Consider the following 23,182-nt stretch of genomic DNA (forward strand, 5'->3'; position numbering starts at 1 on the left):
AAATTGGACAGTGCAGTTAGATTAACAAGCATTTAAGCTTTCTGCCAATATCAGATATGTCCATGTCCTGGGAAACGTTTTTATTACTTACAACCTCATGCTAATAGCATTAGCCTACATTAGCTCAACCGTCCTGTGGAAGGGACACCGATCCCGAAGAAGTTTTAATTAACTAGTATAGGCCTACTATTCATGGATTTCATTTCATACTTCTGTAGCTTACTGGACTGAGAGCTCTACCCTCAAGTTATTTTTTGGGGGAGAGTGACTCTGACCATTTAATGGCTATCCCCAAGTCATTAGATTGTTTTTCTGTGCTTTATGCTATTTGCCTCATGACTCCTGCATGCTTTGTTGACTATGAACTTGCTTGTTAACCCGACCGGACAGACTGTTTGTTCCCACACTCAGGACACTGACTCTTGGTTACACGGTTACATTTTGTTTTAAATCATTTAAGAAGGAACAATATGAACCGTATTTTTTGGAGAGGGGGTTCAAAACCAAAACCAGTTCAAAACTTTATTTTCCTGGTCGGAACAGAATCAACAAAAAATATTTTTTATTTAATAAGTTAGGTTAGGCTGCCCCCTCTGTCCTTGCCCTAGCCACTTACCCCCTCAGCCCCAGCCACTTACCCCCTCAGCCCTAGCCACTTACCCCCTCAGCCCTAGCCACTTAGCCCTAGCCACTTAGCCCTAGCCACTTAGCCCTAGCCACTTAGCCCTAGCCACTTAGCCCTAGCCACTTAGCCCTAGCCACTTAGCCCCTCAGCCCTAGACACTTACCCCCTCAGCCCTAGACACTTACCCCCTCAGCCCTAGACACTTACCCCCTCAGCCCCAGCCACTTACCCCCAGCCACTTACCCCTAGCCACTTACCCCTAGCCACTTACCCCTAGCCACTTACCCCCTCAGCCCTAGCCACTTACCCCCTCAGCCCTAGCCACTTACCCCCTCAGCCCTAGCCACTTACCCCCTCAGCCCTAGACACTTACCCCCTCAGCCCTAGACACTTACCCCCTCAGCCCTAGACACTTACCCCCTCAGCCCTAGACACTTACCCCCTCAGCCCTAGACACAAAACCTGATGCTGTTTGATTGCCATCTTAAGTGGAGCTCGAGGGAGTGAGTGAACAACTTTGGTCACTTGCCGGGTTGATTTGACTCACAATTCAATGCAAACTGTAGTCACATGTCAAACTCTGGTGGCTGCGAAGTGTCAAATTGTATCAAAAAGGCTGCATTTTCAGCATGTCAGAAAAAGGTATGAAGCTAGCTTGCTGAAAAAAACAATATATACAATACCGTTCAAAAGTTTGGGATCCTTTTCTTTTAAACAAAATACAATTGTTTGTCCATTAAAATAACATCAAATTGTTCAGAAATACAGTGCAGACATGGTTAATGTTGTAAATGACTATTGTAGCTGGAAATGGCTGGGGGTTTTTGTGCACCGGGGCCTCCAACACCTCTTTCTGTTCTGGTTAGGGCCAGTTTGTGCTGTTCTGTGAAGGGAGTAGTACATAGCGAGAGCTTCAGTTTCTTGGTAAATTCTGACATGAAAGTGTCTTAATTTCTCAGAACAAGAATAGACTGACGAGTTTCAGAAGAAAGGTCTGTGTCTCTGGCCATTTTGAGCCTGTAATCGAACCCACAAATGCTGATGCTCCAGATACTCAGCTAGTCTAAAGAAGGACAGTTTATTGCTTCTTTAAAATCAGGACAACAGTTTGCGCTAACATAATTGCAAAAGGGTTTTCTAATTATCAATTAGCCTTTTAAAATTATAAACTTGGATTAGCTAACACAACGTGCCGTTGGAACACAGGAGTGATGGTTGCTGATAATGGGCCTCTGTACGCCTATGTAGATATTCCATTAGAACAATCTGCCGTTTCCAGCTACAATAGTAATTTACAACATTAACAATGTCTACACTGTATTTCTGATCAGTTTGATGTTGTTTTAATGGACAATAAATGTGCTCTTTCAAAAACAAGGACATTTCTAAGTGAGAACAAACTTTTGAAAGGTAGTGTATATACTTTGATTTTAGCGTTGGCGAATTGGCTTCGTCTGGTAGTGAGCAGCCTACAAAATGTTGCTAGATTCACAAACATATTTTTTGTATTTAAAAAAAAAATGTATTGGAATAAATTACCAAACTATAAAACTAGCTAGCCAGCTATGAGTAACTGTAGCTAGCTACCTGACAGAAGTGCTAGCTAGATACGTTAGCTTACTAGGTAACGTTAAATTTTAAGCTCAACTTCAAGACATACACCAAGGACGTTGCCACTCCGATCATCACTCTCCCTCACTTAAGCAAAGGACATTTTTTTATGTTTATTTTATCCGTTATTTTACCAGGTAAGTTGTTACACACAGATGTGACGATGTGACACGTATTTCAAGAGCTGAGGGTTTTAGGGCCAAAGGCTGTCTACTTTTGAGTTTGAAACACAGCCTTTGTATCGCTTACCAGTAGGCCTAACCAACTCACCACCGTGGACTAGAGACCGCGAGCTGGTGACGTACATAGTTATGCAGCAAGTGTGCATCTTCTTCGATTTAACGTTTTAACGGCAGTTGATATCCAATAAATGTTGCATTACCGCCACCTACTGGACTGGAGTATAACTACCTCATACTTTGCTGGAATAAATAACAAAAAACTATCCTAACACCTAATACTACATTCACAAAAGAATATATAGTCCTACTTCAGGCCTGAAAGGATGGGACACCAACACTTAACACACCCTGTAACTCTTCTGAAGTCAAATCTCACACCCAAATACCTCTCTGCAGCTGCCTGCACAACCTCTATGTTCTGCGACTTAGGTTCAATCCCTGCATTACAGTTGATAACCATTGCTACAAATGTAATCTCACTGAAACACATATCACTTGTTGATTTATCCCTCTGTTCTGGTACAGATCTACTACTCACTCCACTCCTCTCAGGAGCCCTCCCTCTGTTCTGGTACAGATCTACTAGTCACTCCACTCCTCTCAGGATCCCTCCCTCTGTTCTGGTACAGATCTACTACTCACTCCACTCCTCTCAGGATCCCTCCCTCTATTCTGGTACAGATCTACTACTCACTCCACTCCTCTCAGGATCCCTCCCTCTGTTCTGGTACAGATCTACTACTCACTCCACTCCTCGCCTCTCCTCTCAGGAGCCCTCCCTCTGTTCTGGTACAGATCTACTAGTCACTCCACTCCTCTCATGATCCCTCCCTCTATTCTGGTACAGATCTACTAGTCACACCAGTCCTCTCAGGATCCCTCCCTCTGTTCTGGTACAGATCTACTAGTCACTCCACTCCTCTCAGGATCCCTCCCTCTGTTCTGGTAAAGATCTACTAGTCACTCCACTCCTCTCAGGATCCCTCCCCCTTCCCCAATCTTCCTCTACTTTCTTCACTGTCTCAGCAAATTACAACTTCTGCACTACTCTAACCCTGGAAACCTCAACCTACCTCTCTCGCACGGGACATTTCTGATCCCCAGCCCCATGGGCACCCCTACAATTAACACATACCACTACTTTCTCCAATTCTACACACTCCCTTGTCTCATGCCCTTCTGCACACTTCTCACACCTAGGAACCTCCCTCCTACACACTGCTGCCACATGCCCATGAGCTTGACACCTGTAACAACGTACATTTATTTGGCACAAAAGCTCGTACAGGATAACTTATATATCCCAACATCACTTTGTCAGGCAAAAGAACAGACAACAACTCTTCTGTTTCACCACTCACACCACCCTGTCTGCGTCGCACCAAACGACGAGCATCACAAACACCGGGAATCTTCCCCTTCAATTGGTCAGCTTTCAAATTTACTGCTACCCCAGTAATCACTCCTTTCAAATCTGCCTTTTTTCTTGAGAGCAAAACAATTTACAACTCTTGCCTCCATCGCCTGCTTCTTCTGACCAGCAGAAACACAAACAATTATCACAAGACCACTTCTGGTTACTCTCACCTTTTCTACACACACCCCCCAACTCTGTTTTCACCCACTTTGAAACCACAAATGGATCAGCCAAAAGGCAGGGGTCTACTTCATTGCAGACGCATTCCAGCTCTCACGATGCCTGAACACAGTAGGTATTTTTAAAACATCAGCTAACAACATCACATGATCTTATTGGATCCAGCTGTCATTCACCTGATCGGTCACACGGGCTTTCACCTTACTCCCAGTGAAGACAAAAGCATGTCAACTCTAGCCCTGGATTTGATCAAAGAAACAACCGATTTTCCATCCTGTTAGTTCTCTGCTTATGGTACACTGCCCCCTGCGGGTGGTTTTATGTACTGCGCCTCTCTGTGGAGGACCCGGCAGGATATCATAGGACAAAAGACAGAGCAGTAATTTACCACAACTTGTTCGGGGAAAAAGAGACAGAGAGACCATGCCATACCGCGTGGCTTCTCTGTCAGGTTGAGACTGGTCAACTACTATTGCTTTAATGTATTATTATTGTTGTAGTTGCTGTTAATGGTAATCACATTTCCACTACTACTATAATTATTCATGCCTTATTGCTGTTGGTCCCACCATGTGTTTGTTACATGTATACTTTGAGAATGTAAGTAATTTAACTTGCCATGTCAATAAAGTCTACTGAATTGAATTGAAATTGAGAGAGAGAGAGCTTTCAAGGCCAAAGAGAGAGAGAGAGATTTTTGTTGATGTTTTGTGTCTTCTCTCTTTTGTTTATTTCATTTCCTTTGGCAATGTAAACACTCGTTTCCTATGCCGATGAAGTTCCTTTGAACTGAATCGAGAGAGAGAGAGAGAGAGAGAGAGACAGAGAGAGAGACAGAGAGAGAGACAGAGAGAGAGACAGAGAGAGAGAGACAGAGAGAGAGAGACAGAGAGAGAGAGACAGAGAGAGAGAGACAGAGAGAGAGAGACAGAGAGAGAGAGACAGAGAGAGAGAGAGAGACGTATGACCATATTAGAGATACATATTTCCCCCAGATTACACAGATCCACAAAGAATTCGAAAACAAATCCAATGTTGATAAACTCCCATATCTACTGGGTGAAATTCCACAGTGTGCCATCACAGCAGCAAGATTTGTGACCTGTTGCCACGAGAAAAGGGCAACCAGTGAAGAACACACACCATTGTAAATACAACCCATATTTATGCTTATTTATTTTCCCTTGTGTTCTTTAACCATTTGTACATTGTTACAACACTGTGTGTGTATATATATATATATATATATTTAAATATATATATATATGTATAATATGACATTTGTAATGTCTTTATTGTTTTGACATTTCTGTATGTGTAATGTTTACTGTTAATTTGTATAGTTTTTTTCACTTTTGTATATTATCTACCTCACTTGCTTTGGCAATGTTAACACATGTTTCCCATGCCAATAAAGCCAATTGAATTGAATTGAATTGAGAGAGAGAGAGAGAGAGGTGAATATTGAAATATGTTTGTGCATTTTTTCATAATTAACCATTCCTGAAAACAGTCTGTGGACATCTTTATCAAATTATATCAGATGAACATTCCACCAATATAATTTGTGACAATGTATTGCGCAATCATTTCATTGGCGCCGTATTTGCGCCCACTAGCGTCCGTGGGAAACAGTGGTATTAAATTTGTCATCTCTCGCTATCCGTATTTCTCCGACGACATATTGTTTGTGAGGAGCAAATTCTGAAAAGCAAACTGGGAAAGAGGATTACAATTTATTTCTCTCTAAACACAAGAAGTATCTGTCATTTAAGATAAAAAATGGGTGAGTTATGTTGTGTTTCTAGACCGTATGGTTCATACCCGGGACTAGAGAATACTGCGTGTTGGAATAACTGACATGATTGTCAAATCCCCCACTAGCTAGCAAGCTATTGTTATTGTTTTCACCTACAGATTGCAACCTTTTACTGGTACAGTATTATCTAGGTTGTCAGGACGACGTGTCCTTCAAGAAAGTCTACAAATGACACAAGGTGGCAATTTTAGAAGCAAACGCCAACTAACGTTAACCTTACATACATCGCCTGCTAACGTTAGGTAGTTAGCTTTTTTGTTGTTGCCTGTCTTACCAGGTTAATATGGAAGCCAGTAGTACGCAGGTTGTTAAATAACTATCAAAACATGTTAACGCCCGTCAATTTATTAACTCGTTGGCGAGTTACTTACTGAAATGAGCAACCAGTCATATCCCTGTTACTTGCATGTTGACACCTACTGAGAGGTAACTAGGGCGGGTCACACAAACATTGTTTTGTTGACAAGTTAACTTAGCTAACTGGTTAGCGTTACGCTAGCTATCTAAGGTTTATCGTTGCTACAACTTGAGGTTCATAACTGAACTAACTTATCGTTAGCAAAAGCTATCGTACGTTGAATTTCCGACTGTATTACCGCCTACTGGGAATGCACATTAATCAGGGGAGGACCATACTCCTCTGTGAATTTCATAAAAATTGTGAACCATTAAAGTTAAACTTTTTAAAATATATATCTTTTTTTATATTAAACTATAGTAAATATATTTACTTCACCAAATCATTAATTAAAACACACTGTTTTGCATTGAAGGGCTACAGTAGCTTCAAAAGCGCTCTTTAGGGTAGCACCACCCGGGTGTAGCTGGAGGACAGCTAGTGTCCGTCCGTCCTCTGAGGTAGGCTGGGCACATGACATTTAACAATGCTTTTTTCCCCCTTTTCTCATAAACACTAGTTCATTGTATCTGCTGTGGAGCCCAGTTTAATAATATTACCATATGTTCCCAGCTGATAGTTTTGATGTAATCACGGAAAACATCTTGCTCAATTATATTGTACTTCCGGCGCCGACAGAGATGGCTGTCTCGCTTTGCGTTCAATGCGACTTTTATTTTTACATACCTTACATTACTCATCTCATATGTATATACTGTCCTCTATACCATCTACTGTATCTTGCCATCTTTATGTAATACATGTATCACTAGCCACTTTAAACAATGCCACTTTTATATGTTTACATACCCATCTCATATTTATATACTGTACTCGATACCATCTACTGCATCTTGCCTATGCCGTTCTGTACCATCACTCATTCATATATCTTTATGTACATATTCTTTATCCCTTTACACTTGTGTGTATAAGGTAATTGTTGTGAAATTGTTAGGTTAGATTACTCGTTGGTTATTACTGCATTGTTGGAACTAGAAGCACAAGCATTTCGCTACACTCGCATTAACATCTGCTAACAATGTGTATGTGACAAATAACATTTGATTTGATTTGAAAACCGGACTTATTTTAGGGTATTTTTCACCCTGCCAGCTCCTCTTCGTTCTATAGTGTTCCGAACATTCTATTGTCATTTTATTGTTCTGCGTCACAATGCCTGCTTTGCTATTGATGGCAATGAGACCTGCCCACGTTGCTGGTAGTTAAAATGTAAACAACAACATAAAGTTGCTAATGGAACTCTGAGGTCGTCCAGGCCAAGGTGGCGAGACACAGTAGTGATGACACCATAGGCCTTGTTGATATCTGCACCAGACAGGATGCTCTTGCCAGCGTACTTGGGGTTCAACATGTGCGCTGCGGTGTGTATGGGCTTCAGGCAGAAGTCTTCACGCATTGTGATGTATTTCATAACTACAGTTTCCTCTGCTTGGCACAACAGTGAAGTGGGCAGGGCAGTACGGATTTCTTCTCTTACATCTGCAAGCAGCATACATGAGTTTACATGAGTCTGAACATCAGACAGGATGGCATTGTCTCCCTCAATCCGTGCGATGGATACTGCTATAGGTTTCAGGAGTTTCAGGCTGCTTACCACTCTCTCCCAACATACATCATCCAGGAGGATCCTCTTGATGGGGCTGTACATATCGGCAGACTGGGATATGGCCATTTCATGGAGAGACTCCTTCCCCTCCAGGAGACTGTCAAACATGATGACAACACCACCCCAACGGGTGTTGCTGGGCAGCTTCAATGTGGTGCTCTTATTCTTCTCACTTTGCTTGGTGAGGTAGATTGCTACTATAACTTGATGACCCTTTACATACTTTACCATTTCCTTGGTACTCTTGTAGAGTGTATCCATTGTTTTCAGTGCCATGATGTTCTTGAGGAGCAGATTCAATGCATGAGCAGCACAGCCAATGGGTGCAATGTGAGGGTAGGACTCCTCCACTTTAGACCAAGCAGCCTTCATGTTCGCAGCATTGTCTGTCACCAGTGCAAATACCTTCTGTTGTCCAAGGTCATGGATGACTGCCTTCAGCTCATCTGCAATGTAGAGACCGGTGTGTCTGTTGTCCCTTGTGTCTGTGCTCTTGTAGAATGCTGGTTGAGGGGTGGAGATGATGTAGTTAATTATTCCTTGCCCACGAACATTCGACCACCCATCAGAGATGATTGCAATACAGTCTGCTTTCTCTATGATTTGCTTGACCTTCACTTGAACTCTATTGAACTCTGCATCCAGCAAATGAGTAGATAAAGCATGTCTGGTTGGAGGCGTGTATGCTGAGCAAAGAACATTCAGAAATCTCTTCCAATACACATTGCCTATTAGCATCAGAGGTGAACCAGTTGCATACACAGCTCGAGCAAGACATTCATCAGCATTTCTCTGACTACGTCCGTTCCTCCATTGAGTCAAAAAAAAACTTCTGATTCCAGAAGGACCATGAGCTGTTGCTATCGATAAGGTGTCTGATTCATAATTTTCCAATAGAAGTAGAGGGACTTTTGTCAGAGGTTGCTTGTTGTGAGTGCTGAAGGAACTTTATGCACTTGGCCAGATGATTCTGCATCTTTGTTGCATTCTTCACATGTGATTTGGTACAGTATGTGCAAATGTACACAGCTTTTCCTTCTACATAAGGTGCTGTGAAATGTCTCCACACATCAGATTTTTCTGTAAAGACGAGAAAGAAAATGAGGAAAAAACACAATACAATTCCATGTACAGATACACCCTTAAGCAGTTAGATTAAACAACTCCTTTGTAAGATAAATGTTTTACAATGAAACATGAATGGAAACAGGTGAATTAACACTCCTCAGTTAGCAGGCTCAAGCAAGCTAAACCCCACATGGTAGCAAAAACTAACTAGCAGAAATGAACTAGTTTGAAATTATTTAAACACACTTTGCTGTAGGCTACTACTGAAGTTTACATACGCTAAGTTAACTATGCCTTTTAAACGGCTTGGAAAATTCCAGAAGATGATGTCATGGATTTAGACGCTTCTGATAGGCTAATTGACATAATTTGAGTCAATTGGATGTGTACCTGTGGATGTATTTCAAGGCCTACCTCCAAACTCAGTGCCTCTTTGCTTGACATCATGGGAAAATAAAAAGATATCAGCCAAGACCTCAGAAAAACAATTGTAGACCTCCACAAGTCTGGTGGAGGTCCTTGGGAGCAATTTCCAAATGCCTGAAGGTGCCACGTTCATCTGTACAAACAATAGTACGCAAGTATAAACACCATGGGACCACTCAGCTGTCATACCGCTCAGGAAGTAGACGTGTTCTGTCTCCTAGAGATGGAACGTACTTTGGTGTTGAAAAGTGAATATCAATCCCAGAACAACAGCAAAGGACATTGTGAAGATGCTGGAGGAAACAGGTACAAAAGTATCTATTCACAGTAACCCAAATCCTATATCGACATAACCTGAAAGGCCACTCAGCAAGGAAGAAGCCACTGCTCCAAAACCGCCATAAAAAAGCCAGACTATGGTTTTCAACTGCACATGGGGACAAAGATTGTACTTTTTGGACAAATATCCTCTGGTCTGATGAAACAAAAATAGAACTGTTTGGCCATAATGACCATTGTTATGTTTGGAGGAAAAAGGGGGAGGCTTGCAAGCCGAAAACACCATCCCAACCTTGAAGCATGGGGGTGGCAGCATCATGTTGTGGGGGTGCTTTGCTGCAGGAGGGACTGGTGCACTTCACAAAATAGATGGCATCATGAGGGAGGAAAATGATGTGGTTATATTGAAGCAATATCTCAAGACGTCAGGAAGTTGAAGCTTGGTCGCAAATGGGTCTTCCAAATGGACAATGACCCCAAGCATACTTCCAAAGTTGTGGCAAAATGGCTTAAGGACAACAAAGTCAAGGTATTGGAGTGGCCATCACAAAGCCCTGACCTCAATCCTATATAAAAATTTTGGGCAGAACTGAAAAAGCGTGTGCGAGCAAGTAGGCCTAGAATCCTGACTCAGTTACACCAGCTCTGTCAGGAGGAATGGGCCAAAATTCACCCAACTTATTGTGGGAAGCTTGTGGAAGGCTACCCGAAACGTTTGACCCAAGTTAAACAATTGTAAGGCAATGTTACCAAATACTAAGTGAGTGTGGTGTAAACCTCTGACCCCTTTGGAATGTGATGAAGAAATAAAAAAAAATCTCTATTATTCTGACATTTCACATTCTTAAAACAAGGTGGTGATCCTAACTGACCTAAAGATAGGGAATTTTTTTACTAGGATTAAATGTCAGGGATTGTGAAACTAAGTTAAAATGTTTTGGCTAAGGTGTATGTAAACTTCCAACGTCAACTGTATATGCAGGCAAGAGTGTGCAAGGTTTTATTGGACATGTCAGTCTGTCCACTTGATTATTCACATTTTTCTCTCAACCTGTGTGCACTTAAGTTGTTAACTTTCATTTTATAGGCTGCGTTGTAGGAACCTCATGATGGGTATAGGGGAAATTATAGTATCATGTAGAGCGTTGGACTAGTAACCGGAAGGTTGCAAGTTCAAACCCCCTGAGCTGACAAGGTACAAATCTGTCGTTCTGAACAGGCAGTTAACCCACTTCCTAGGCCGTCATTGAAAATAAGAATTTGTTCTTAACTGACTTGCCTGGTTAAATAAAGGTAAAATAAAAATAAAAATATTGAACTGGGTGAATGGAATATGAACCTATCATCCAATATGCTGTAATAGAAATAAGGCCATGTGTGTGTGGCCATGCACTTTGCCTGTGATGTTACAATCACATGGTGCCCAGTTTGGCTGGCTCTGGTGACGCAGGTCAGTCTGGCTGGCTCTGGTGACGCAGGTCAGTCTGGCTGGCTCTGGTGACGCGGGTCAGCCTGGCTGGTTCTGTTGACTCTGGTCTGGTGCCCAGTCTGGCTGGTTCTGGTGACTCGGGTCAGCCTGGCTGGTTCTGTTGCCCCTGGTCTGGTGCCCAGTCTGGCTGGTTCTGGTGACTCGGGTCAGCCTGGCTGGTTCTGTTGCCCCTGGTCTGGTGCCCAGTCTGGCTGGTTCTGGTGACGCGGGTCTGGTGCCCAGTCTGGCTGCTTCGCGTGCCATGATTGCACAAATGCTGATTCGGGGAAGTTTGGCCGGCTGTCAGGCGGCTGGTTGGCAGTTCAGGCGCTTCCTGCTAACTCTGCAATTAAATCACCTGAATAAATAGAAGAGCTCTGTCTGTGATGTGTGTGTGTGTGTGTGTGTGTGTGTGTGTGTGTGTGTGTGTGTGTACTGCGCAGCATATGCTCCAGTGTATTTTTAACCATGTGTCCGGTAGCTTGTTATACTGGGGCTCATGTACCCCTGTGTCATCACCAAGCGGTATTTCTCCCTGGGATCTGACACACACACACACATCACACACAACCACACGCACAGTTATGCAACTCAGTCTTACATGCATCCTAAGTTACTGTCTCTGACTATCCACTCACAAACCTAATAAACACACAGCAAAAACACACACACACACATACACACACACGCATTGACATCCCTGGAAGAGTCTGGTTCCTTGGAATGTGGAATGTGTTCCTTCTCTTGGCAGTGATTTTCCCGGCCAACTGTTGCTAAACTTCATTTTGTTAAATGCCTAACCGTTCTATGACAAACTTTGTAAAAAAATAGATAAATAAAAAAATGAAGTACTGTTAGAAGATTTTGATTGGTAGAGAAGATTTGTAATGAAGGTGATTGTATGTGTTTCAGAGCCGGCAGCCAGTCCAGCGAAGGATAACCACAGGATGAACAGCTACAAGAACAAAGCCCTGAATGTGGAGGAGATGAGACGCAGGAGAGAGGAGGAGGGTGTCCAGCTGAGGAAGCAGAAACGAGAACAACAGGTACACAACACAACCCCCCTGTATAGGACCTAGCCTAGAACACCTAGCCTAGAACACCTAGCCCACTGCTGGTGTCTAGACAGGTACACAACATAACCCACCTGTATAGGACCTAGCCTATAACACCTAGCCTATACCACCTAGCCTATACCACCTAGCCTATACCACCTAGCCTATACCACCTAGCCTATAACAACTAGCCCACTGCTAGTGTCTAGACAGGAGACAGGTACACAACATAACCCACCTGTATAACACCTAGCCTATAACACCTAGCCTATAACAACTAGCCTAGAACACCTAGCCCACTGCTAGTGTCTAGACAGGAGACAGGTACACAACATAACCCACCTGTATACCACCTAGCCTATACCACCTAGCCTATAACAACTAGCCCACTGCTAGTGTCTAGACAGGAGACAGGTACACAACATAACCCACCTGTATACCACCTAGCCTATACCACCTAGCCTATACCACCTAGCCTATAACAACTAGCCCACTGCTAGTGTCTAGACAGGAGACAGGTACACAACATAACCCACCTGTATAACACCTAGCCTAGAACACCTAGCCTAGAACACCTAGCCTAGAACACCTAGCCCACTGCTAGTGTCTAGACAGGTACACAACATAACCCCCCTGTATAACATCTAGCCTATAACACCTAGCCTATAACACCTAGCCCACTGCTAGTGTCTAGACAGGCGAGAGGAGGGCACCTAGCTCAGGAAGCAGAAACTATAGGAAGGTAAAACGTCCAAGGGCCACAGCGCACACACTGCTATGTTGTTTCTCTCCTGTATTTGGCAGCTGTTCAAGAGGAGAAACGTTGACATGTTGAACGAGGAAGGAGTCATGTTTGAGAGTCCACTGGTCGACTCGTATGTCACCTCCACAGCCACAGAGGAAGGAGTCCTAACTAAAGACCTGGTAGAGATGCTCTTCTCAGAGGACCCAGAGCTCCAACTCGCGACAACACAGTCATTCAGGAAACTACTGTCCAAAGGTACCAGGCTGTTCAGTGAATATTACCTGCGTATGGCCGTGCACACTTAGTCCTGCTGGCCCTCCTGGGGACCCTCAGGCTGCTGGCCCTCCTGGGGACCCCCCCTGGCCCTCGGTCTACAGGCTTTTGCTCCAAGCCCAGCACTAACTCAGATGATTCAGCTACCTCCCTCTAGGGTGGTAAAGGTTGAGTCTATGGTGCTAATTGTTACACTATTACTCATATAGTCTGTCTGATCTGTTCCAGAACCCAATCCACCTATTGACGAGGTCATCAACACTCCAGGCATTGTAGAGAGGTTTGTAGAGTTCCTGAAGAGGAGCGTCAACTGCACATTACAGGTGAGACCTTTTGAAATATTAGGAACCACTCTTTATTGGTAAAATATAAAAAGTTAACCTAAAATGGAGAATGGACAGACTTAAATGGCTAGTAAATCATTGTGGATATATTGTCAAATATTGCAATCTACAATAACAATTCTGTCATTGAATGTTTTTTTGTATTAAGTTTCATTATAACAATGTGTCATTTTAATAAAGTGTCTGTCTGTGTGTAGTTTGAGGCAGCCTGGGCCTTGACCAACATAGCATCAGGTACATCCATGCAAACTAACATAGTAATCGAGGCAGGAGCAGTACCCATCTTTATAGAACTACTCAACTCGGACTTTGAAGATGTTCAGGAACAGGTAAAGGCCCGAAACCCTGTACACATAAACAGTCATGGAACAAAAATGTATTACAAGACCATCTATAATTTCTACCTACTTTCTCTCTCTTCGTTCTCCTCTCTGCCAGGCGGTGTGGGCGTTGGGTAACATAGCAGGGGACAGTCCAGTGTGCAGAGACTATGTACTCGACTGTAATATCCTGCCACCACTATTAATGTGAGCACACACAATCACACACTACTGTTTATGTCTTGTGTCCTCTGATGTTATCTACTACTCCACATAAAAAGATAGCTCATGGTTCCTCTCCCCGGTTCCTCTCCAGGCTTCTGACTAAATCCACCAGACTGACAATGACCAGGAATGCAGTGTGGGCTCTGTCTAACCTGTGCAGGGGGAAGAGCCCCCCACCTGTATTTGAGAAGGTAACATCCAACCCTATATCCATTTAACATCTCACGGTAGTAGTGCTGCTCTAAGATCAGTGTTGCCGTTGATTTATTTTTATTTTTATTTATTTGTATTTCACCTTTATTTAACCAGGTAGGCTAGTTGAGAACACCTTTATTTAACCAGGTAGGCTAGTTGAGAACACCTTTATTTAACCAGGTAGGCTAGTTGAGAACACCTTTATTTAACCAGGTAGGCCAGGTGAGAACACCTTTATTTAACCAGGTAGGCTAGTTGAGAACACCTTTATTTAACCAGGTAGGCTAGTTGAGAACACCTTTATTTAACCAGGTAGGCTAGTTGAGAACACCTTTATTTAACCAGGTAGGCTAGTTGAGAACACCTTTATTTAACCAGGTAGGCTAGTTGAGAACACCTTTATTTAACCAGGTAGGCTAGTTGAGAACACCTTTATTTAACCAGGTAGGCTAGTTGAGAACACCTTTATTTAACCAGGTAGGCTAGTTGAGAACACCTTTATTTAACCAGGTAGGCTAGTTGAGAACACCTTTATTTAACCAGGTAGGCTAGTTGAGAACACCTTTATTTAACCAGGTAGGCTAGTTGAGAACACCTTTATTTAACCAGGTAGGCTAGTTGAGAACACCTTTATTTAACCAGGTAGGCTAGTTGAGAACACCTTTATTTAACCAGGTAGGCTAGTTGAGAACACCTTTATTTAACCAGGTAGGCTAGTTGAGAACACCTTTATTTAACCAGGTAGGCTAGTTGAGAACACCTTTATTTAACCAGGTAGGCTAGTTGAGAACCCCCTTTTTTAACCAGGTAGGCTAGTTGAGAACAAGTTCTCATTTGCAACTGCGACCTGGCCAAGATAAAGCATAGCAGTGTGAGCAGACAACACAGAGTTACACATGGAGTAAACAATTAACAAGTCAATAACACAGTAGAAAACAAAGGGGGGGTCTATATACAATGTGTGCAAAAGGCATGAGGAGGTAGGCAAATAATTACAATTTTGCAGATTAACACTGGAGTGATGAATGATCAGATGGTCATGTACAGGTAGAGATATTGGTGTGCAAAAGAGCAGAAAAGTAAATAAATAAAAACAGTATGGGGATGAGGTAGGTGAAAAGGGTGGGCTATTTACCAATAGACTATGTACAGCTGCAGCGATCGGTTAGCCGCTCAGATAGCTGATGTTTGAAGTTGGTGAGGGAGATAAAAGTCTCCAACTTCAGCGATTTTTGCAATTCGTTCCAGTCACAGGCAGCAGAGTACTGGAACGAAAGGCGGCCAAATGAGGTGTTGGCTTTAGGGATGATCAGTGAGATACACCTGCTGGAGCGCGTGCTACGGATGGGTGTTGCCATCGTGACCAGTGAGCTGAGATAAGGCGGAGCTTTACCTAGCATGGACTTGTAGATGACCTGGAGCCAGTGGGTCTGGCGACGAATATGTAGCGAGGGCCAGCCGACTAGAGCATACAAGTCGCAGTGGTGGGTGGTATAAGGTGCTTTAGTGACGAAACGGATGGCACTGTGATAGACTGCATCCAGTTTGCTGAGTAGAGTGTTGGAAGCCATTTTGTAGATGACATCGCCGAAGTCGAGGATCGGTAGGATAGTCAGTTTTACTAGGGTAAGCTTGGCGGCGTGAGTGAAGGAGGCTTTGTTGCGGAATAGAAAGCCGACTCTTGATTTGATTTTCGATTGGAGATGTTTGATATGAGTCTGAAAGGAGAGTTTGCAGTCTAGCCAGACACCTAGGTACTTATAGACGTCCACATATTCTAGGTCGGAACCATCCAGGGTGGTGATGCTAGTCGGGCATGCGGGTGCAGGCAGCGACCGGTTGAAAAGCATGCATTTGGTTTTACTAGCGTTTAAGAGCAGTTGGAGGCCACGGAAGGAGTGTTGTATGGCATTGACGCTTGTTTGGAGGTTAGATAGCACAGTGTCCAAAGACGGGCCGAAGGTATATAGAATGGTGTCGTCTGCGTAGAGGTGGATCAGGGAATCGCCCGCAGCAAGAGCAACATCATTGATATACACAGAGAAAAGAGTCGTTGATATCGTAATTAATACGATTACATGGACAGGGTGGGGGGGGCCTGATCCTAGATCAAATCAAATTTATTTATATAGCCCTTCGTACATCAGCTGATATCTCAAAGTGCTGTACAGAAACCCAGCCTAAAACCCCAAACAGCAAGCAATGCAGGTAGATCAGCATTCCTACTGTGAGAAGCTGTATGAATAAGGCCCCAGGTATCTGAGACGCTGTACGCTGTCTGAATAAGGCCCCAGGTATCTGAGACGCTGTACGCTGTATGAATAAGGCCCCAGGTCTCTGAGACGCTGTCTGAATAAGGCCCCAGGTCTCTGAGACGCTGTCTGAATAAGGCCCCAGGTATCTGAGACGCTGTATGAATAAGGCCCCAGGTATCTGAGACACTGTACGCTGTATGAATAAGGCCCCAGGTATCTGAGACGCTGTCCGAACCGCTACAAACGTATGTGGAACGGGCAGATTGTCACGAACACAATGGTGTTTTGCACTACGACCCCCCCCCCCCCCCCCCAACAAGTGTCATTGCACTTGTCTAAAGGGGTCCTCAAATTCTAAATCAAATAGCTAAATGATCCATCTTAACAATTCCATATGTTAGCTTAGTAAAATGAATACCTCTGTTTGGTATGTGCACCCATTTATTTATTCTTATTTTACCTTTATTTAACTAGGCAAGTCGGTTAAGAACAAATTCTTATTTTCAATGATGGCCTACCGGGAAACAGTGGGTTTAACTGCCTTGTTCAGGGGCAGAACGACAGATTTGTACCTTGTCAGCTCGGTGGTTTGAACTTGCAACCTTCCGGTTACGAGTCCAACGCTCTAACCACTAGGCTACCCTGCCGCCTCTACACTCTAACCACTAGGCTACCCTGCCACCTCTACACTCTAACCACTAGGCTGCCCTGCCACCTCTACACTCTAACCACTAGGCTGCCCTGCCACCTCTACACTCTAACCACTAGGCTGCCCTGCCACCTCTACACTCTAACCACTAGGCTACCCTGCCACCTCTACACTCTAACCACTAGGCTACCCTGCCACCTCTACACTCTAACCACTAGGCTGCCCTGCCACCTCTACACTCTAACCACTAGGCTACCCTGCCACCTCTACACTCTAACCACTAGGCTGCCCTGCCACCTCTACACTCTAACCACTAGGCTACCCTGCCACCTCTACACTCTAACCACTAGGCTGCCCTGCCACCTCTACACTCTAACCACTAGGCTACCCTGCCACCTCTACACTCTAACAACTAGGCTGCCCTGCCGCCCCTACACTCTAACCACTAGGCTACCCTGCCACCTCTACACTCTAACCACTAGGCTACCCTGCCGCCTCTACACTCTAACCACTAGGCTGCCCTGCCACCTCTACACTCTAACCACTAGGCTACCCTGCCACCTCTACACTCTAACCACTAGGCTGCCCTGCCACCTCTACACTCTAACCACTAGGCTACCCTGCCACCTCTACACTCTAACCACTAGGCTACCCTGCCACCTCTACACTCTAACCACTAGGCTACCCTGCCACCTCTACACTCTAACCACTAGGCTGCCCTGCCACCTCTACACTCTAACCACTAGGCTACCCTGCCACCTCTACACTCTAACCACTAGGCTACCCTGCCACCTCTACACTCTAACCACTAGGCTACCCTGCCATCTCTACACTCTAACCACTAGGCTGCCCTGCCACCTCTACACTCTAACCACTAGGCTACCCTGCCACCTCTACACTCTAACCACTAGGCTGCCCTGCCACCTCTACACTCTAACCACTAGGCTACCCTGCCACCTCTACACTCTAACCACTAGGCTACCCTGCCATCTCTACACTCTAACCACTAGGCTGCCCTGCCACCTCTACACTCTAACCACTAGGCTACCCTGCCACCTCTACACTCTAACCACTAGGCTGCCCTGCCACCTCTACACTCTAACCACTAGGCTACCCTGCCACCTCTACACTCTAACCACTAGGCTGCCCTGCCACCTCTACACTCTAACCACCAGGCTGCCCTGCCACCTCTACACTCTAACAACTAGGCAGCCCTGCCGCCCCTACACTCTAACCACTAGGCTGCCCTGCCGCCCCTCCACTCTAACCACTAGGCTACTCTGCCACCTCTACACTCTAACAACTAGGCAGCCCTGCCGCCCCTACACTCTAACCACTAGGCTGCCCTGCCGCCCCATAACCACAACCACTCTAGTTTTTTTTTTTTAACAAAACCAACAAAAAAAAAAAAAGCTATATTTAATCTCTATTTAGTGTGTGTATTGCTACATTCACAGCTCCTTGAATCTAAACTAACAGCTCAAATGAGTAAGTAGGTTAACAGCGCAAGTGGCTCATTGAGTTCTGAATGTAAACCATCTAGCTAGCTAGATGAACTCAGTCTTTTTGGCGTCCGGACGCCTATAGGCCCCGGTCAAGTGGTGCACTAATAGTGGTAGGCCTCGGTCAAGTGGTGCACTAATAGTGGTAGGCCCCGGTCAAGTGGTGCACTAATAGTGGTAGGCCCCGGTCAAGTGGTGCACTAATAGTGGTAGGCCCCGGTCAAGTGGTGCACTAATAGTGGTAGGCCCCGGTCAAGTGGTGCACTAATAGTGGTAGGCCCCGGTCACAAGTGGTGCACTAATAGTGGTAGGCCCCGGTCACAAGTGGTGCACTAATAGTGGTAGGCCTCGGTCAAGTGGTGCACTAATAGTGGTAGGCCCCGGTCAAGTGGTGCACTAATAGTGGTAGGCCCCGGTCAAGTGGTGCACTAATAGTGGTAGGCCCCGGTCAAGTGGTGCACTAATAGTGGTAGGCCCCGGTCAAGTGGTGCACTAATAGTGGTAGGCCCCGGTCAAGTGGTGCACTAATAGTGGTAGGCCCCGGTCAAGTGGTGCACTAATAGTGGTAGGCCCCGGTCACAAGTGGTGCACTAATAGTGGTAGGCGATGAGGTGTCATTTGACTCTGTTTGGGTTCAATGGAGCTAGTCTGTAATGCTGTGTGTTCGCTAGCTAGCTTATGGGTTTTATCTGCTATTGACTCTGGCCGGCCAGAACACACAAAAGCCCCAGTGACTCAGAGACTGAGCATGTGACCAGGGGACAGTATGTGACGAGGCAGGAGTTTCTCTCACCCTGTCAATCTATCAATCGGCTAAAGTGTTATTGTTCTCTTCAGCTCTGTTTCTCTATTGGCATTAATAGAAGAAGGACAGGAAGCCATTTTAAAACTACTTCAAATTCTCTCAAGGTGAAGGACCAGCTCTTGGCTGTGTCCCAATATACTTATATGGTTCCCTTGGCATTAATAGAAGGACAGGAAGCCATTTTAAAACTACTTCAAATTCTCGTAAGGTGAAGGACCGGCTTTTGGCTGTGTCCCAATACACTTAGATGGTTCCCTTGGCATTAATATAAGAGGGACAGGAAGCCAATTTAGAACTACTTCAGATTTACTCAAGGTGAAGGACCAGCTCTTGGCTGTGTCCCAATACACTTAGATGGTTCCTTTGCCTTGTCACCTTTCCCTTACAGTACTGGGATGTTACAGGGTCAGAGAGGGCATAGTATTCAGCCCTGTCAGTACTGCTAAAGGAGAAGAGGACGTGTTCGAGTATCGGTTTCTCTTATCGAAATCATTGACTTAAGCACAGAATGCATCCATACGCATTTTACAAAGAGGATATCAGAGTTCAGAGGTGTGATGTCATATCAGAATGAGAAGACCGATTTTCAGAGGTGTGATGTCATATCAGAATGAGAAGACTGATTTTTAGGTGTGATGTCATATCAGAATGAGAAGACCGATTTTCAGAGGCGTGATGTCATATCAGAATGAGAAGACCGATTTTCAGAGGCGTGATGTCATCAGAATGAGAAGACCGATTTTCAGAGGTGTGATGTCATATCAGAATGAGAAGACCGATTTTCAGAGGTGTGATGTCATATCAGAATGAGAAGACCAGATTTTCAGAGGTGTGATGTCATATCAGAATGAGAAGACCGATTTTCAGAGGTGTGATGTCATATCAGAATGAGAAGACCAGATTTTCAGAGGCGTGATGTCATCAGAATGAGAAGACCGATTTTCAGAGGTGTGATGTCATATCAGAATGAGAAGACCAGATTTTCAGAGGTGTGATGTCATATCAGAATGTGAAGACCGATTTTCAGAGGCGTGATGTCATATCAGAATGTGAAGACCGATTTTCAGAGGTGTGATGTCATATCAGAATGAGAAGACCGATTTTCAGAGGTGTGATGTCATATCAGAATGAGAAGACCGATTTTCAGAGGTGTGATGTCATATCAGAATGAGAAGACCAGATTTTCAGAGGCGTGATGTCATATCAGAATGAGAAGACCAGATTTTCAGAGGTGTGATGTCATATCAGAATGAGAAGACTTCAGAGGTGTGATGTCATATCAGAATGAGAAGACTTCAGAGGGGAGGTCACAATTCTATTTGTACCCTTGTTTACGTGGATAAGCTTTTTAATTAAACCTATTTGAAACATGCCATTAACACTTTGCTATTATCCTGGCATTTAATTATTATTTAGGTTATTACTTAGAAATATTAATCAACAAATTAAGAAATGTCACATTGGAGAGGATCTGTCGCATTTTTGTGTTGACACAACATTAACCGACTCAGAATAAAGATATTCATTGCATTCGGATAGTATTCAGACCCCTTGACTTTTTCCACATTTTGTTACGTTACAGCCTCATTCTGAAATTGATTAAATTGTTTATTTCCCTCATCAATCTACACACAATACCCCATAATGACATCACAATACCCCATAATGACATCACAATACCCCATAATGACATCACAATACCCCATAATGACATCACAATACCCCATAAGGACAAAGCAAAAACAGATTTGCAAATGTATATAAAAATGTACTGATATCACATTTACATAAGTATTCAGACCCTTTACTCAGTTCTTTGTTGAAGCACCTTTGACAGCGATTACAGCCTCAAGTCTTCTTGGGTATTATGCTACAAGCATGGCACACCTGTATTTGTGGAGTTTATCCTATTCTTCTCTGCAGATCTTCTCAAGCTCTGTCAGGTTGGATGGGGAGCTTCGCTGCACAGCTATTTTCAGGTCTCTTTAGAGATGTTAGATCGTGTTCAAGTCCGGGCTCATGCTTGGCCACTCAAGGATATTCAGAGACTTGTCCCGAAGCCACTCCTGCGTTATCTTGGCTGTGCTTAGGATCGTTGTCCTATAGGAAGGTGAACCTTTGTCCCAGTCTGAGGTCCTGAGCGCTCTGGAGCCCCCCCCCCTCCCCGCAAGCAAATCATTTAAACAGCCCCCCCTCGTGATAGTAATGTTCTGCCCATCTGCCATGGGGCGCAGAGAAAATGTTTTTGTTTAAATGCAAGTCAGCTGCAATTCTACACGTTTTGCCTTGGGGTTGAGGCAAATGGTTTTTTGCCTCAACCCCATGAGGTCATCAATGAGGTCATCAATGGGCCTCACCACGGTTGGTAGTTTGACCATGCTTACTACAAGTTTAGATTAGCCGCTAGAGAGCATGTAGACTAATTTAGCAATCCTCCTACCAAAAGATTGCTGCCATGGGCTAATTGAGTGACTGCACAACCATATGTAGAAATTGGGCCGGCAAAAGGGTATAGACTGTCCCAATGTCTGTTCCCCTGTCCCACTGTCTGTTCCCCTGTCCCACTGTCTATGCCCCTGTCCCACTGTCTATGCCCCTGTCCCACTGTCTGTGCCCCTGTCCCACTGTCTGCTCCCCTGTCCCACTGTCTGCTCCCCTGTTCCACTGTCTGCTCCCCTGTTCCACTGTCTGCTCCCCTGTTCCACTGTCTGCTCCCCTGTTCCACTGTCTGCTCCCCTGTTCCACTGTCTGCTCCCCTGTTCCACTGTCTGCGCCCCTGTTCCACTGTCTGTTCCCCTGTCCCACTTTCTGTTCCCCTGTCCCACTTTCTGTTCCCCTGTCCCACTTTCTGTTCCCCTGTCCCACTGTCTGTTCCCCTGTCCCACTGTCTGCTCCCCTGTCCCACTGTCTGCTCCCCTGTCCCACTGTCTGCTCCCCTGTCCCACTGTCTGCTCCCCTGTCCCACTGTCTGCTCCCCTGTCCCACTGTCTGCTCCCCTGTCCCACTGTCTGCTCCCCTGTCCCACTGTCTGCTCCCCTGTCCCACTGTCTGCTCCCCTGTCCCACTGTCTGCTCCCCTGTCCCACTGTCTGCTCCCCTGTCCCACTGTCTGCTCCCCTGTCCCACTGTCTGCTCCCCTGTCCCACTGTCTGCTCCCCTGTCCCACTGTCTGTTTCCCCTGTCCCACTGTCTGTTTCCCCTGTCCCACTGTCTGTTTCCCCTGTCCCACTTTCTGTTTCCCCTGTCCCACTTTCTGTTTCCCCTGTCCCACTTTCTGTTTCCCCTGTCCCACTTTCTGTTTCCCCTGTCCCACTTTCTGTTTCCCCTGTCCCACTGTCTGTGCCCCTGTCCCACTGTCTGTGCCGCTGTCCCACTGTCTGTGCCCCTGTCCCACTGTCTGTGCCCCTGTCCCACTGTCTGTTCCCCTGTCCCACTGTCTGTGCCCCTGTCCCACTGTCTGTGCCCCTGTCCCACTGTCTGTTACCCCTGTCCCACTTTCTGTACCCCTGTCCCACTGTCTGTTACCCCTGTCCCACTGTCTGTGCCCCTGTCCCCACTGTCTGTGCCCCAGGTTGTAAGTGTCTCGATCCCCCAACTGTCCCCCTGCCTGGCTGTCTCCCAGGTCTCTCCTCTGTCTCCCAGGTGTCTCCCTATCTGTCCTCTGTCTCCCAGGTCTCTCCTCTGTCTCCCAGGTGTCTCCCGGTCTACAGGTC

The 23,182-nt window shown here is 45.1% G+C and overlaps 1 protein-coding gene across 1 annotated transcript in view; it reads left to right on the forward strand.

Moving 5' to 3' along the window:
- Positions 1-5,669: 5,669 nt before the first annotated feature.
- Positions 5,670-23,182, forward strand: part of kpna6 (karyopherin alpha 6 (importin alpha 7)) — a 29,466-nt gene continuing 11,953 nt past the window's right edge. The window contains exons 1-7 of the mRNA XM_031795036.1: positions 5,670-5,801; positions 12,015-12,148; positions 12,962-13,157; positions 13,404-13,498; positions 13,717-13,848; positions 13,958-14,046; positions 14,156-14,255. Of these exons, the coding sequence (XP_031650896.1) occupies positions 5,798-5,801; positions 12,015-12,148; positions 12,962-13,157; positions 13,404-13,498; positions 13,717-13,848; positions 13,958-14,046; positions 14,156-14,255 (750 nt within the window). The 5' untranslated portion in view covers positions 5,670-5,797. The remainder of the gene's footprint in view (positions 5,802-12,014; positions 12,149-12,961; positions 13,158-13,403; positions 13,499-13,716; positions 13,849-13,957; positions 14,047-14,155; positions 14,256-23,182) is intronic.

The sequence above is a fragment of the Oncorhynchus kisutch genome, linkage group LG17 (genome assembly GCF_002021735.2).
Source record: "Oncorhynchus kisutch isolate 150728-3 linkage group LG17, Okis_V2, whole genome shotgun sequence".
In the NCBI taxonomy this organism is placed as follows: Eukaryota; Metazoa; Chordata; class Actinopteri; order Salmoniformes; family Salmonidae; genus Oncorhynchus; species Oncorhynchus kisutch.